General features: G+C 34.7%; 1 protein-coding gene across 17 annotated transcripts in view; it reads right to left on the bottom strand.

Moving 5' to 3' along the window:
- Positions 1-18,172, bottom strand: part of LOC136027968 (protein NDRG3-like) — a 221,938-nt gene that overhangs the window by 9,017 nt on the left and 194,749 nt on the right. For 8 of the 17 annotated variants that reach the window (XM_065705440.1, XM_065705443.1, XM_065705455.1 and 5 more), the window contains one exon: positions 9,421-9,542. The exons of the other annotated variants lie outside the window; for them this stretch is intronic. In XM_065705440.1, coding sequence (XP_065561512.1) covers positions 9,430-9,542 — 113 coding nt within the window. In that variant the 3' untranslated portion in view covers positions 9,421-9,429. The remainder of the gene's footprint in view (positions 1-9,420; positions 9,543-18,172) is intronic. 17 annotated transcript variants of the gene reach the window in all.

Genomic DNA, 18,172 nt, shown 5'->3' with positions numbered 1-18,172 from the left:
ACTTTTAGGGGGTGTTTCCCACTATTTTCTAAAATGAGGCAAATTTTCTCAGGCTCGTAACTTTCGATGGGTATAACTGGTCTTGATGAAACTTATATATTTAAAATCAGCATTAAAATGCGATTCTTTCGATGTAACTATTGGTATCAAAATTCCATTTTTTAGAGTTTCGGTTACAATTGAGCCGGGTCGCTCCTTACTACAGTTCGTTACCACGAACTGTTTGATTGGTTATATTTTCCAGCAGATGACTTCTTATTTTCTCCAGCTGGGCTTCAGTTGTAGCTAATTGTTCGTAAATCAGGGCGATACTTGAAGACACCGAGTTAGACCCTAATTTATCTCTTGCTTCCAGGGCTTAAAAGGTCTTAGAAAAAGTTTCGTAAATTTCTGTGGTATTAGTAAGTTTTTGTGTCACTTTGTATTTACAAAGTGACATATAGTGATCGTAAATTCTGTCAGTCTGTCTGTCTGTCTTTCCCTGTTTTGCTAGTTTAGTCACTTCCAGATAAGCTAGGACGATGAAATTTGGCAGGCGTATCAGGAACCAGACTAGATTAAATTAGAAATAGTCGTTTTCCCAATTCGATCATCTGTGGGGAGTGGGGAGACGGTTAATTCAGAAAAAAAGACCGGTTTGAAACTTGGTGGAAAAAATGAGAACAAATCCTAGATACGTGATTGGCATATTCGGAATGGGTCCGCTCTCTTTGGAGAAGTAGGGAGGGGGGTTAATTGTGAAAAATGAGAAAAATCTGTACCTGACAAGATTAAATTAGAAATAATCATTTATCCGACTCGACCGTCTGTAGGGGGGAGTGGAGGGACGGTTAATTCGAAAAAATGAGGTATTTTTAAGTTACGAAGGAGTGATCGAATCTTAATGAAATCTCATATTTAGAAGGATCTTGCAACTCAGATCTTTTATTTTAGATCTGACTGAATCCAGTTTCATTGGGGGGAGTTGTGGGGGCGGGACCAGAAATCTTGGAAAACGCTCAGAGTGAAGAGGTCAGGATGAAATTTGGTGGGAAGAATAAGCACACATCCAAGATACGTAACCGCCGTAACTGGACCAGATCCGCACTCTTTGGGAGAGTTGGGGGGAGGGTAACTTGGAAAAATTAGAAAAATGAGGTATTTGTAATTTATGGACGGGTGATAAGATCTTAATGAAACTTTATATTTAGAAGGATCTTGTGCTTCAGCACTCTTGTTACAAACCCTGACAAGATCTGGTGACAGTGGCCAGAGGTGGAGGGGGAAACCAAAAATCTTGGAAAATGATTAGAGTGAAGATATTGGGATAAAACTTGGTGGGTAGAATAAGCAAATATCGTAGATACGTGATTGACGTAACTGGACGGATCCACTCTCTTTGGGGGAGTTGGGGGGGAAGGGTTAATTCCGACAAATTAGAAAAAATGAGGTATTTTTAACTTAGGAAAGAGTCATCAGATATCAATGAAATTTGATGTTTGGAAGGATATCGTGTCTCATAGCTCTTATTTTAAATTCCGAACGGATCCGGTGATATTGGGGGGAAACTGGAAGGGGGAACCAAAAATTATGGGAAACGCATAGAGTGGGGGGATCGGAATGAAACTTGGTGGTAAAAACCATCGTAAGTCCTAGATATGAGATTGACGCAACTGGAACGGATCTGCTCTCTTCGGGAGAGTTGGGAGGAGGAGGGTTAATTCTGAAAAATAAAAAAATAAGGTATTTTCAACTTACGAAGGAGAGATTGGACCTTATTGAAATTTGATATTTCCAAGGATAGCATGTCTCAGAAAACGCTTAGAGTATAGGGGTCGTGATGAAACTTGATGGTAAAAATAAGCACAAGTCCTAGAAACGGGATTGACATAGCCGGAACGGATCTGCTCTCTTTAGGGGAGTTGGGGGGAGGGGGAGGGTTAATTCTAAAAAAAAATACATAAAATTAGGTGTTTTAACTTATGAAAGAGCGATCGTACCTTAATGAAATTTCATATTTAGAAGGACCTCGAAACCCAGATCTCCCATTTTAAATCCCTACCAGATCCAGTGTCATTAGGGGGGGGGGGGGAAATATTGGAAAACGCTTAAAGCGGAGAGATCAGGATGAAACTTGGTGGAACGAATAAGCACACGTCCAAGATAGGTGACTGACATAACCGGCTCGGACCTGCTCTTTTTGGTGGAGTGGGGGGGGGGGAGTAATTCGGTAAAATTATAAAAAATGAGGTATTTGTAACTTCCGAACGGGTGTTCAGATCTTAATGAAATTTGATATCTAGAAGGATCTTATGCTTTAAAACTCTCATTTTAAATCCCGACCAGATCCGGTGACATTGAAGGGAGCTGGAGGGGGAAACCGGAATTCTTGGAAAACGTTAAAATCGAGGTATCTTACAAATGGGTGATATGATCTTAATGAAACTTAATATATAGAAGAATCTTATGTCTCAGATAATCCATTTTCAATTCGAATTGGATCCAAGGATATAGAGGGTTGGAGGGAAAAACAGAAACCTTGGAAACCGGAAATCTTGGAAAACGCTTAGAGTGGAGAGATCGGAATGAAACTTGATGGGAAGAATAAGCACAAGCTTTAGATACGAGATTGATATTATTGGTATGGATCCGTTCTCTTTGGGGGAGCTGGAAGTTGTTAATTTGGAAAAATTAGAAAAATTGAAGTGTTTTTAACTTAAGAATGGGTGATCGGATCTTAATAAAATCTGATAATTAAAAAAAACTCATGTCTCAAAGCTCTTCTTTTAAATACCGACCAGATCTATTGACATTGGGGGGGGGAGTTGGAGGGGGAAACCAGAAAACTTGGAAAACGCTTATAAACGCCGTAGATACGTAATTGACGTAACCGGACTGGATCCGCTTTCCTTGGGGGACTTAGGTGGTGTGGTTCAGTGCTTTGGTGATTTTGGCGCTTCTGGACGTGCTAGGACGCTGAAAATTGGTAGGCATGTCAGGGAGCTGCACTAATTGACTCTTTACAGTTGTTTTCCCCGATTTGACCATCTTGGGGGCTGAAGGGAGAGGAAAAATTAGAAAAATTGAGGTATTTTTAACTTACAAATGGGCGATCGGATCTTAATGAATTTTGATATTTAGAAGGACCTCGTGTCTCAGAGCTCTTGTTTTAAATCCCGACCGGCATTAAGCCTTTGATTTTTCTCTTAAAGCAAGCTATTGATTCTTAGAATTTTACTAGAGCTCATATCACATGAGCTCTTGGCTCTTGGCTCCTCTTGAGCTCGTCACAAGTGCCATATGAGCTCTTAGCTCTTGTTTTTGACGAATAGTATATAAATATAAGTAGATTCAAAAATTTATTAAATACCCCTAAGAGGTTTCCTTCCTCCCTTACCTGTATTTATGACCCCAGGGCAAGATTGCCCAATGTTTATTATGTACCTTCAGGAATATATGACTTTAACTCCGTAAAGCAAAGTATATGATTACCGCGGTTCCAAACCGGGGTAATCAGTCATTTATGAACGAGCCTATAAATCGTCAACTATATGAGATGTTGGGGAAAAACCAAAATATTCTAAGATACGGCACTATTGGGAATAAAATGAGATCCCGTGGAACTAAAATGGACGAATATCCTACAACTTTAGATAAAAAAAATAATGTTCGTATATTTTATAGGCGTTTCTTTACTTTTAAGAGCCAATAATGTTTAAAATAATGTGTTTTAAAGAATAACGTTCTTTTTTTAAAATAATATTCATACATTTTATAGGCCTAAAATCGCTATTTCTTTACCTTTAAAGGCCGATAATGTTTAAAATAATGTGTTTTTAAGAATAATGTTCTTTTTAAGAATAACTTTCTTTTTAAAAATAATGTTCATACATTTTAAAGGCCTACAATCAGTGTTTCTTTACTTTTAAAGGCCAATAATGTTTAAAATAATGTGTCTTTAAGAATATTGTTCTTTTTAAAAATAAAGTACATACACTTTATAGGCGTACAATCGGTGTTTCTTTACTTTTCAAGGCCAATAATGTTTAAAATGATGTGTTTTTAAGAATAATGTTCTTTTTAAGAATAATGTTCTTTTTAAAAATAACGTTCATACATTTTATAGGTCTACAATCGGTGTTTCTTTACTTTTAAAGGCCAATAATGTTTAAAATGATTTGTTTTTAAGAATAATGTTCTTTTTAAAAATAATGTTCATACATTTTATAGGTCTACAATCGGTGTTTCTTTACTTTTAAAGGCCAATAATGTTTAAAATGATATGTTTTTAAGAATGATGTTCTTTTTAAAAATAATGTTCATACATTTTATAGGCCTACAATCGGTGTTTCTTTACTTTTAAAGGCCAATAATTTTATCTGCTTTGTAACAGCTGTGTAACCTAACAAATTCCCATTCGTATGAGGTGTTAAAAATGATATTGCCTCAAGGTGTTGTTGCCAATTATACATGTTTTCAACTTCCTTTTAAATCTGGTCGTAATAATAAGGAGATGTCAACATTCTTAATGATATTCTGGCAAACCCCTTAAGGAGTGCTTAAGCCAATGAGAAAGGAGAAAATCTTGAATACTAAGAATTATTGCTAAAAATCATCTCTTATAACTACAAACTTAAGAATCTTTGGGATTATTAATCAGTATAAGATCTACAAAATGACACAAAAATCAAGGCTGTATAATTAGTACAACTCTTTTAAATAGTAAAGGAAGGATATCTTAAATAGCAAATTTTAAAGGAAACTGATGATAATAAAAAAAAAAAATTCCCGGCCAAAAATTTTGAAATCTTGTGGCAAATCGAGAGGCTACTTTACAATTCTCTACATCTTCTAAAAGTAATTTTATTACTACTTTTAAAAATTAGAGGTGTCCCCACTAATTAATTTTTTATGAAGCTCTAAAGAATAAAAATGCGAATTTGTTCGGCCTATTCATGTTAAAGCTTTCAATGAAGCCACAATAATTTTTTCATCAAAGAATCTGCTCGTGTCTGCTGTTAATACGCATTTCACTGCTATAGGAAAATAGCATTGGCTTCAAACCTCGGAGATCCACCTTAAACACCCAACAAAAATATTTGCAGCTTTAACCTGGGGTAATTATGGTAATTAATTAAAAGAAATTAACCAGCTTTAATCTCTTTTATGCGGTGACCCTTCACAGCAGCTAATACATCCAATTACTGAAAAATTATATCGAAGAATTTGACAGCCCTAAGAAAGAACGGAAACAAACAGGTAAAAACAAAGAAAAAAAAAGAAAAAAATGTAAGCGCATCCTTTATTTATCTTTTGATTTTGGACAAATGGGAAAACAAACTTCCAAAGTTTCTCTGAGGTCACCACCCAACCCAGCGTGTGTGGTAGCCACCAGGTAATGAATCTAACTGAAAACAGTAATAAAAGAAATAGCTCATCGTTCTATTTTTGGAGGCCTGGGCTTTGCAAAAATCCCCTTTATGTGTTCTACGTATCAATGGATGTGATACCATGGTATAAAGTTTTCATGATTCAGAGGAGACGGGTAAGCATGCACAGAAGAAAGGGCCATTGTAGCTCATATCATTCCTCCCCAAAATTTCGAAATTTTAAGCGATGTATTAAATTATATTTATATTTACTACAAATTTTGCCTCTCCCCCCAAAAAAATTCAATAAATGATAAATCCAAAGAATATGCTGGATCCAATGGTATATGTTTTCCTTCTTTTGGTGCTACGACTTTGAATAGACCTTAAATGATTACAAAGGAAAGAAAAAGAATAGAAAAGATCAGGAACATAGAACAGGAAATAACAAGTATATCACGTAAAGCACAACCATACTAAAATGGAAACAAAAATAGTTATACAATCCCTTCCATGAACTATGCGGCAGGCAAGAAATTTTCATTTCAAAAAAATCAACTGAAAATTAAAATTTTTCTTAAGAATGAAAATTTTTTATATTGCTCCCCCCCCCCAAGAAAAAAAGAATATTGCAAATATTTCAACTTCTTCAATGAAACTCGGACAATGTAGGTTTAAGCGTTTCCAAAAAATAAAATTCAATGAAGAACTTAAATAGAATCCCAAAGGTACCATCCTACTTTGACAACTGGCAATTAAAATATGGCACATCTAAGTGTCACATACGGCACACACAAAAAAAAACAAAAAATAACACACAAAATTCAAAACATTAAATAAACTACAAAACAAAGCACATATAGTTCCATTGAAAGCACTGGTGATTAATACAAAGCTTTATATTTTGCAATCAAATCTGGGTTGTCAACAATAATTTCAAACTCAAAACTGAGCTGCTACTACGAGTCGGCTTTTTAACGCAGATACGTTCACCAGGAATTTTTTTCGGGGGAGGGGGCAATAATGAAACAAATATTGACAATTTGAATAAGAAGTGCCCATGAATTTGGTCAATTTAATAGTCGAGGATACCCCCCCCCTCGACTTATTTTGATCGTCAATTACCAAGCTGTTTGGAGATAATTTTGGAAATATTGGTTTTCAAAATCCACCCCGAAAGTAAAACAGTTCAAAATAGGGATGATACCTTTTTATTGACAGAGAATAGATATAAAATTATTTAACTGGATATTTCGAACACATATACAGTGTTAATATCTCCAAATTTATTGAGGAGGAATTATCGTTGTTAAAAGAGATTTTAATAAGTAACCATTATCCGGGTTGGATAATTGACCAGACTTTTTCGAAAAGAAGAAAAAAATTTCTAGAATGTTCTGGCGATATTCTATAATTTCATATCTATTCACTGTCAATAAAAAGGTATCATCCCTATTTTGAACTGTTTTACTTTCGTCATGGAAAGGCAGTGTGGTCTTCGAAGTTATCTACAAAATCCACCCCACTTCCTAAAGTATAAAAACGTGCCATTATTAGAGTAAAACCATTATTTCTTTTTACTTTTTACGGAAATAATAAGTTGCTATTAAGTTGCTATTTATCTTATTAATAATTCGTGAACATAAAATTTCTTTTAACATTCTAATTTATTGATCTGATTTTCCCAACCGAGATTGAGTTCTATTTTTTTCTATTAAAATAATTTCTAGCATTATACTGATTTTACGTTATAGAACATTTTTTTAATGCTACACATTGCTTGTAAGTTCATCATGTTTTGCGAAAATATAGGTTTTCAGAAAAAAAAACCTGTAGTATCTTATGACAATCTATGCTAGCTGGACTTTTTAAGATGACAAGGTAAATGCAGAATTCGATTCGGGATGACAGTTCTGGGGCTCGTAAAATCTCAAGTTAGTCTCCCCTTCCTGTCTTCCACAAATTTGTAGGTGAATTTTTAAACAATTTTCATTTATTAACAACATTTTCATTGTTTAATAAACTTTTCCATTTATTTAAGTCTGACTTTTCTTACTTTAGACTCAAGAAACTACTAATTATCTCGGTAGTAATGGTTATGAAGATACGGGAAAAATGAAAATTTCGGATTCAATTTACTTATACTTACTGCCAATTGCGTCCTCTACTTTATTTCAATAAAAATTAAATTTAAAAATTGTAGAATGATTATAACCGGTTACATTATTTATTTTAAAATTTTGCGCCCTAAAATTTCTGGGCCCTGGCCAAGTGTCTCCAGCCCTCCTAATTCTCCCCTCCATCGCTCTGAACCCTAAAATCCCCATTTTGGTATCAACGACTTAATTAGAATTCAACCTGAGTTATAACTTGTTATTTTTATTAGTTTTTCAATGCTTTGGATTGCATATTTACTGCGTTAGATTTGATTTTTACTGCGTATTTTAGGACCGTAACCAAGATAATTTTTCTTGTTTATACCAAATATGATCTGGTTTTAACCTGAAAGTTGAATTTCAAGTTTGTTAGGCTTGTTAAATTGGATTAATTGGAAATAAAGTAAACATTAAAGAAAAAAGTCGATTCCGGGAAATCATATTAGCTTAAGAAAGGCAATTTAGCGATAACAAACCAGAAAAAAGTTATGGTTTGCCTTCAATAGTTGCTTAACCAGACAAGAGCCAATGTCTGCATTTAAGCCTTACCGTCGGGGGAGAGAAAAAGTGTCAATAAAAAGTGAAAAAGTGTCAAAAGAGGTCAATATTTTCTTTTTTGGAGAGTATACTAGACCTAACTTCAGGGCTTCCTCTTACCCCTCTCCTACGATCCAAAGATTATGGAATATATTTCAAGGAGCAAACGTTTTCTTCCAAGTACGAATAAAATTAAAAAATTTCGGCAGAGTTGCTGATGTGTAAAAAAAATAGATTTTGACAAATTCAGTCATTGCAGCATTATTTTATGCTAATTTGAGTCATTTTGTCAATCTAACTATTTAAAATGGTATTTATTACACTTGAATCATTCATACCATTTACCACTACGCTTCTCCTACGTCATCATCCACTGAATTACAATTTTTCGTATTCTCGTATAATCCAGAACATACTCGAGAAGTTAAGTTATGTAAATCATAATGAAATATACTAAAATTTCAAATATACTAAAAAAAAATTGAAATATACTAAAATGTGTTCATAATGATGAACACATCATACTTCAGTTCATATAATAATATAATTTAGGCTATATATTTGCATATTAGAAGGGGTGGGGGTAAAGTGACCTAACCTTTCCCCGACGCCTTAATGTGCAAATATATAGCCGAAATTAGACAAGTCTAATAAATTCTGTCACCCGCCATTTGTTTTTGTGGCTATGAAACCGGTTTTCTTAGATCTTACATTCAGCAAACTTCTTGGGATGTTCTGGATTGTACGGGAGTACTTAATTTTTAAATAATACGGTGTCTTAAAACACTTACTTAGGAATCTTAAGAAGTACCCCCCTCCCCCGAAGGAATTAGACCTCGCTAAAATCCTTAGAATGATCACTGAGGTATGTGGTGACAGTTGCTGTGTTAATGATGGGTTAATGATTTTGACAACTTCAGTATTTGTAGCATTATTTTATGCTAAAACAAGTCCAATAAATTCTGTCACCCGACATTTGTCTTTGTGGCTATGAAACCGGTTTTCTTAGATCTTACATTTGGCAAACTTCTCGAATATTTTCTGGATTGTACGGAAGTCCCTAATTTTTGAATAATACGATGTCTGAAAATACCTATATGGGGATCATAAGCAGTACCCCACCCCCCCCGAAAGGAATTTGACCTCACTAAAATCCTTAGAATAATCAGTGACATCTGTGGCGAGAGTTGCTGCGTTAATGACGAGAAGATACTAAATTTTATCAAACCTTATGCGAGCCATGAAGTTTTCATAAACCACAATTTAGAAAATCTTTATAAAAATCACGTGGCAAAAAAAAAAATTATTATTTGACACCCAGTTCAGTTTGCAAGCATTTTTTAGTTCACACAAGGGTAAAAGAAGAGCACATATAATACAATCACTAATTAAGCTAGAGAAACAATAGGATTTTCCACAATCCTGATCTCTTTGTCAGTTGGAAAGGACCCATCAGGGGTTAAAGGAACCGAATCCAGCCCAGAACGAGAAGTAGAAGAAGCTAGAAGAAAAAAGAGGATAGTTCAAGAATAAATCGAGCCAAAGTGAAAGAAGAAGAGCATTAAAGAAGCAAATAAAAGCCACCAAAGCAGAGAGTCCTATCAATAAGTTGGTACTACATACAAATTATCCACAACAATGTAGCTAAAAGGCTCACTAAAGGTATTCTGGGTTTTAGTATAGTTTGTGCTAATTATTGAACCCCTGGTCCTAATTGGTTGTTTTATTTCTCCTACATATATATAGACTAATTTCACCCGCCCTTTAAATTCTCTTATATAAACTACTTTCAATTGCGCTTTAAATGTTTTAATCTTTCAGTCGCAACTAACCAAGAGAACAGCACAACTTTGTGCCTTCTTTGACAGCACAACTTGTAGCAGCACAACTTGTGCCTTCTTTGACAGCACAACTTTGAGCAAAACTTATTTTCGTATGTAAAAGTTTTACTAAAGTTTTAATTATTAAGTTTTAAGTATTAAGTTTTAATTTTCTTATGAAAAATAATTCTTAATTTTCTTATGTAAATAATCTTAATTTTCGTATGTAAAAATAGCATTTTCAGACAAAATCTGCCAACAAATTTGGAAATTGCCAAGTAGCATTGCTATTTGGCAATTTCTCCAATTTGCACGGCGATTTGCGCGGCGAAAATTTGCACGGCCAAAAATACTCCAGTTTGCACGGCGGCTCTCTAGCGAGGATAATTTGTCATTTGTAGGTGATTTGGGAACGAAAATTGCTATTTCAGTCATCTTAATAGTACTACGTTTTTTTTAAATAATCTGCTGGAACAAATAACGTAAATAATGACGAGGACCACACTGCCTTTCCATAATACAAATGCAGAAGAGAGAATAATGAGGACTTTTCTTCCCAAGACAATGAATGAACAAAACCTATTTGAATATTTTGGCCCTATATCTAAGGGCCGTCTTCAGCAAGGAAAATAATAAACAATAACACACTTACCATAAAAGTTCTCAGTTAAAAATCCATTTTTAAAATAGCCTAGGCACCATTACTTCTTAACGAAAAGTTCAGCCAAGACTGCGTGATAAAAGCTAACATTTTACAAGCTAAAAAAGGTTCATTCATTTCACTAACTGTATTTATTAAAAATTGGAATAATTTCTTATTGCGATATTTGCCTTCTCTGCAGCTAATCTTGTAGTTCTTTTGGGATTAAATAAAAAAACAAGTTTTTTTTTACTGAAAGTAAGGAGTGATATTAAAACTTAAAACGAACAGAAATACTTCGTATATAAAAGGGGCTGCTCCCTCCTCCCGTACGAAAACAAGAAAGGAAATAATAAATGAAAAATCAAATAGGTGAAAAACGAGGATTTTGTCAGCCAGTAGCAAAATATGAAAAACAAGGAAATATTTCGACAAGGACCTCCGCCAAGTCTTCCTCAGCGCTCAAAAAAATAAGAAAGAGGAAAAAGAAAAAAAGAAACAAAAAAAAAGCAAAACCTAACCTTCTTAAGTGAACTGTACGAGAGATAAAGAGACACTGAATCAAACAACAAAAACCAACTTGAAATCAATGAAAGAGAAGTTACCAATCAGATTGAATAAGTATCCTTTGCCTTGCAACAGATTTCGCCTGTCTACAATTTCGGATTTCATTAGATATGCGGACAGGTTGTCTTAAATTAGACTAGGCGAAAATATTCATCGAGTCTTTTGATATTAAATTGTTATAAATTGGGCTTAAGGAAATATCTCCCGTGTCTCTATTTATGGCCAAATTTCTATTTATATGTTTTTTTTTTTTTATCTCAATTGCCTCTTTAAAAGACTGCAGGAACTGCAGTTGTTAAACTTTAAAGTTGCCTCTTCAAAAAGAACTAAATGGTCAGGATTTTCGTATATATAATGGGCCAGAGCTGAATCAAAGTTGTCATTTTTATGACAACTTTGAACATGGTCTGACCATTTAGTTCTTTTTGAAGAGGCAACTTTAATACCTACCGTAAATGGCCTACTGCAATCCTTTAAAGAGGCAATTGAGATAAAAAAAAAACAACATATAAAAAGAAATTTGGCCATAAATAGAGACAAGGGAGATATTTCCTTAAGCCCAATTTATAACAATTTAATATTAAAAGGCTCTATGAACATTTTCGCCCAGTCTAATTTAAGGTCAATCTCCGAGGTTTGAAGCTAATGCTATTTTCCTATAGCAGTGAAGTGCGTATTAATAACAGACACGAGCAGATTCTTTGATGAAAAAATTCCTGTGGCTTCATTGAAAGCTTTAACATGAATAGGCTAAGCAAATTTCCATTTTTTTTCTTTAGAGCTTCATAAAAAATTAATTAGTGGGGACACCTCTAATTTTTAAAAGTAGTAATAACATTAATTTTAGAAGATGTAGAGAATTGTAAAGGAGCCTCTCGATTTGCCACGATATTTCAAAATTTTTGGCCGTGAATTTTTTTTTTTTATTATCATCAGTTTCCTTTAAAATTTGCCATTTAAGATATTCTTCCTTTACTATTTAAAAGGGTTGTACTAATCATACAGCCTTGATTTTTGTGTCGTTTTGTAGATCTTATACCGATAAATAATCCCATAGATTCTCAAGTTTGTAGTTATGTGAGATGATTTTTAGCAATAATTCTTATTATTCAAGATTTCCTCCTTTCTCATTGGCTTAATCACTCCTTGAGGGGTTTGCCAGAATATCATTAAGAATGTTGACATCTCCTTAGCATTAGGACCGGATTTAAAAGGAAGTTGAAAACATGTATAATTGGCAACAACACCTTGAGGCAATATCATTTTTAACACCATACGAAATGGCATTTTTTAGGTTACAAAGCTGTTACAAAGCAGATAACATTATTGGCCTTTAAAAGTAAAGAAACACCAATTGTAGGCCTATAGAATGTATGAACATTATTTTTAAAAAGAACATTATTCGAAAAAACACATCATTTTAAATATTATTGGCCTTTAAAAGTAAAGAAACACCGATTGTAGACCTATAAAATGTATGAACCTTATTTTTAAAAAGAAAATTATTCTTAAAAACACATCATTTTAAACATTATTGGCCTTTAAAAGTAAAGAAACACCGATTGTAGACCTATAAAATGTATGAACGTTATTTTTAAAAAGAAAATTATTCTTAAAAACACATTATTTTAAACATTATTGGCCTTTAAAAGTAAAGAAACACCGATTGTACGCCTATAAAATGTATGAACGTTATTTTTAAAAAGAATAATAACCTTAAAGACACATTATTTTAAACATTATTGGCCTTTAAAAGTAAAGAAACACTGATTGTAGGCTTATAAAATGTATGAACTTTATTTTAAAAAGGAATATTATTCTTAAAAAGAATATTATTCTTAAAAACACATTATTTTAAACATTATTGGCCTTTAAAAGTAAAGAAACATCGATTGTATGCCTTTAAAATGTATGAATATTATTTTTAAAAAGAACGTTATTCTTTAAAACACATTATTTTTAAACATTATTGGCTCTTAAAAGTAAAGAAACGCCGATTGTAGGCCTATAAAATATACGAACATTATTTTATTAATCTAAAGTTGTAGGATATTCGTCTATTTTAGTTCCACGGGATCTCATTTCATTATAGTGTCGTATCTTAGAATATTTTGGTTTTTCCCCATCATCTCATACAGTTGATGATTTATAGGCTCGTTCATAAATGATTGATTGCCCCGGTTTGGAACCGGGGTAATCATATACTCTGCTTTACGGAGTAATGGATATACTATTAAATTAATGTCATTTAAAGTAATATGTTCGTGAAGGTACATAATAAACATTGGGCGCCCTTGCCTGGGGTCATAGATACAGGTAAGGGAGGAAGGAAACCCCTAGGGGTATTTAATAAATTTTTGAAACTACTTATATTTATATACTATTCGTCAAAAACAAGAGCTAAGAGCTCATATGATATGACCTGTAGTAACATTCTAAGAATCAATAGATTGCTTTAAAAAGAAAATCAGATGCTTAATGCCGGTCGGGATTTAAAATAAGAGCTCTGAGTCATGAGGTCCTTCTAAATATCAAAATTCATTAAGATCCGATCACCCACTCGTAAGTTAAAAATACCTCAATTTTTCTAATTTTTCCTTTCCCTTTAGCCCCCCCCCCAGATGGTCGAATCGGGGAAAACAACTGTTACGAGTCAATTAGTGCAGCTCCCTGACACGTCTACCCATTTTCATCGTCCTAGATACCTCGTTACATACCTAGATACATCATTCGTAAGATACCTCGATTTTCAGGTTTTCCAAGAATTCCAGTTTCCCCCTCCAGCTCCCTTCAATGTCATCGGATCTGGTCAGGATTAAAAATGAGAGTTTTAAAGCACAAGATCCTTCTAGAAATCAAATTTCATTAAGATCTGAACACCCGTTCGCAAGTTACAAATACCTCATTTTTTCTAATTTTACCGAATCCCCCCCCTAACTCCACCAAAGAGAGTGGATCTGAGCCGGTTATGTCAGTCACCTATCTTGGACTTGTGCTTATTCTTTCCACCAAGTTTCATCCTGATCTCTCCGCTTTAAGCGTTTTCCAATATTTCCTGCCTCCCCCAATGACACTAGATCTGGTAGGGATTTAAAATGAGAGATCTGGGTTTCGAGATCCTTCTAAATATGAAATTTCATTAAGGTACGATCACTCTTTCATAAGTTAAAATACCTAATTTTGTATATTTTTTTAGAATTAACCCCCCCCCCAACTCCCCCAAAGAGAGTAGATCCGTTCCGGCTATGTCAATCCCATTTCTAGAACTTTTACTTATTTTTACCACCAAGTTTCATCCCGACCCCTATACTCCAAGCGTTTTCCAAGATTTTAGGTCCCCCCCAACTTCCTCTTCACTGGATCCGGTCGAGATTTAAAATAAGAGCTCCGAGACATGATATCCTTCCAAATACCAAATTTCAATAAGATCCAATCTCTCCTTCGTAAGTTCAAAATACCTTTTTTTTATTTTTCAGAATTAACCCTCCTCCTCTCAACTCCCCCGAAGAGAGCAGATCTGTTCCAGTTACGTCAATCTCATATATAGGACTTACGATTATTTTTACCACCAAGTTTCATTCCGATCCCCCTACTCTAAGCGTTTTCCATGATTATAGGTTTCACCTCCCATCTTCCCCCAATGTCACCGAATCCGGTCGGAATTTAAAATAAGAGCTATGAGACATGATATCCTTCCAAACATCAAATTTCATTGATATCTGATGACTCTTTCCTAAGTTAAAAAACCTCATTTTTTTTAATTTTTCAGAGTTAACCCTGCCCCCCCCCAACTCCCCCAAAGAGAGTGAATCCAGTCCGGTTACGTCAATCACGTATCTGCGATATTTGCTTATTCTACCCACCAAGTTTCATCCCGATCTCTTCACTCTAATCATTTTCCAAGATTTTCGGTTTCCCCCTCCACCTCCGCCTACTCTCACCGGATCTGGTTGGTATTTGTAATAAGAGTGCTGATTACCCGTCCATAAATTACAAATACCTCGTTTTTTAATTTTTCCGAATTCCCCCCCCCCCCCTCCAACTCTCGCAAAGAGTGCGGATCCGGTCCAGTTATGTCAGTCATATATCTTGGATGTGTTCTTATTCTTGCCACCAAATTTCATCCTGACCTCTCCACTCTGAGCGTTTTCCAAGATTTCTGATACCCCCCCCACAACTCTCCCCAATGAAACTGGATTCAGCCAGATCTAAAATAAAAGCTCTGAGTTGCGAGATCCTTCTAAATATGAGCTTTCATTAAGATTCGATCACTCCTTCGTAACCTAAAAACACCTCATTTTTTCGAATTAACCGTCACTCCACTCCCCCCCACAGACGGTCGAATCAGATGATTATTTCTAATTTAATCTTGTCTGGTACTGATTTTTCTCATTTTTCAGAATTAACCCTCCCCCCAACTTCTCCAAAGAGAGCGGACCCGTTCCGAATATGTCGATCACGTATCTAGGATTTGTGCTCATTTTTACCACCAAGTTTCATCCCGGTCTTTTTTTCGAATTAACCTTCTTCCCACTCCCCCCAGATGATCGAATTGGGGAAACGACTATTTCTAATTTAATCTAGTCTGGTTCCTGATACGCCTGCCAAATCTCATCGTCCTAGCTTATCTGGAAGTGCCTAAACTAGTAAAACAGGGAGAGACAGACAGACAGACCGACAGAATTTATTGTCACTATATGTCACTTCGTAAATAGAAAGTGCCAGAAAAACTTTTTAATACCACAGAAATTTACGAAACTTTTTCTAAGACCTTTTAAGCCCTGAAAGCAAGAGATAAATTAGGGTCTAAGTCGGTGTCTTCAAGTATCGCCCCGATTTACGAACAATTAGCTACAACTGAAGCCCAGCTGGAGAAAATAAAAAGTCATCTGCTGGAAAATATAACCAATCAAACAGTTCGTGGTAACGAACTGTAGTAAGAAGCGACCGGGCTCAATAGTAATCGAAACTCTATAAAATGAAATTTTGATACCAATAGTTTCATCAAAAGAATTGCATTTTAATGCTGATTTTAACTATATAAGTTTCATCAAGACCAGTTGTACCCATCGAAAGTTCCGAGTCTGAGAAAATTTGCCTCATTTTAGAAAATAGGGGAAAACACCCCCTAAAAGTCATAGAATCTTAACGTAGAACCTTATTGTTCCCGTTACCTTATTGTAGAAGTTTCAAGCTCCTATCTACAAATATGTGGAATTTCGCATTTTTTGCCAGAAGACAGATCAGGGATGCGTGTTTATTTGTTTTTTTTTCCCAGGGGTGATCTTATCGACTGAGTGGTCCTAGAATGTCGCAAAAAGGCTCATTCCAACGGAAATTAAAAGTTCTACTACCCTTTTTAAGTGACCAAAAAAATTGGAGGGCACCTAGGCCATGTTGGCACCAGGGCATCTATTTCCATGGAGAAACTTCTCATGGGGGAAGAGAATTTCAATGAAGGGGACGCAGGATTTTCTAGCATTATTTGAAAAAACAACGAAAAAATAAATATGAAAAGTTTTTTTCTACTGAAAGTAAGGAGCAGCATTAAAACTTAAAACGAACAAAAATTATTACGCATACGAGGGGTTTACCTTCTCGTTATACCTCACTCTTTACGCTAAAGTATTTTTAGTAATTTCAACTATTTATTCTACGGCCTTTGTGATTCAGAGGTCATTCTTAAGGAATTGGGACAAAATCTAAGCTTTAGTGTAAAGAGCGAGGTATCGACAAGGGTTTAACCCCCTAATATACGCAATAAAAACATACTAATATAGAAGTTCGTTGCGTAAGTTAATTCGTAAGTTACGTATATCTTTTACCTATGAAGACGTTTGTAAAAAAATAAAGGTTCTAGTTGCTTTTTTAAGCAATCAAAAAATTGGAGGGCAACTAGGCCTCCTCCCTCACTCCTTTTTCTCAAAATCTTCTGATTAATTGCAATTAATTAATATGCAAATTTCGTTTTAATTATTTATGTGCGGAGAGCCAAGATCAAAACATGCATTAATTCAAAAACGTCCAGAAATTAAATAAAAAAAAATAAGTTTTTTTTAAATGAAAGTAAGGAGCAACATTAAAACTTAAAACGAACAGAAATTACTCCGTATATGAAAGGAGCTTTTCTTCCTCTACGCCCCGCTCCTTACGCTAAAGTTTCTTACTGTTTTAAAATAGAGTTAAGAGAAAGAGTCAAACTTTAGCATAAAGAGCGGGGCGTTGAGGAAGAAAAGCCCCTTTCATATACGGAGTAATTTCTGTTCGTTTTAAGTTTTAATGCTGCTCCTTACTTTCATTTACTTTCAGTTACTGAAAAGTTCAATGACCGAAATTCATTGAACAAAGAAGGTGCTGAACTGATAATCAGCCAGGTTTATGATTCAATCACGCTCGAGTTTAATCCAAAGTTTGCAAAAATTGAGCAGGCTCTACTAGGTAGTCTGAGATTTCATATTGAAAATGTGGAGGATAGAATTGGTCGAATAGAAAAAAAACTTGATAATTATGATCAAAAGTCCATGCTTGATAGCCTTGTATTTCATGGGGTAAAGTATTTTCCTGGTGTAGACACTCATACGACAATATCTAACATTATAAATAGCAAAATGTCTGTGCTGGGCCCGTTACTTTGTTTAGTTTACGTGAACATGATGCGCGTTTATCTAAAGGATACATATATTACTAACATTATTGCTAACAAAATTTCCAAAATCTGCAGATAATTTGATTGCAAAAACTCTTATCAAACAGTTCGTGGTAACGAACTGTAGTAAGGAGCGATCCGGCTCAATAGTAACCAAAACTCTAAAAAATTGAATTTTGATATCAATAGCTACATCAAAAGAATTGCATTTTAATGCTGATTTTAAATATATAAGTTTCATCAAGTTTAGTCTTACCCATCAAAAATTACGAGCCTGAGAAAATTTGCCTTATTTAGGAAAATAGGGGGAAACACCCCCTGAAAGTCGTAAGATCTTAACGAAAATGACACCATCAGATTCAGCGTATCAGAGAACCCTGCTGTAGAAGTTTCAAGCTCCAATCTACAAAAATGTGGAATTTTGTATTTTTTGCCAGAAGACAAATCACGGGTGCGTG

Source organism: Artemia franciscana, chromosome 6 (assembly GCF_032884065.1).
Source record: "Artemia franciscana chromosome 6, ASM3288406v1, whole genome shotgun sequence".
Lineage (NCBI taxonomy): Eukaryota > Metazoa > Arthropoda > Branchiopoda > Anostraca > Artemiidae > Artemia > Artemia franciscana.
Note: the sequence above shows the minus strand (reverse complement) of the source record. Positions and strands in the feature narration are given on the sequence as shown.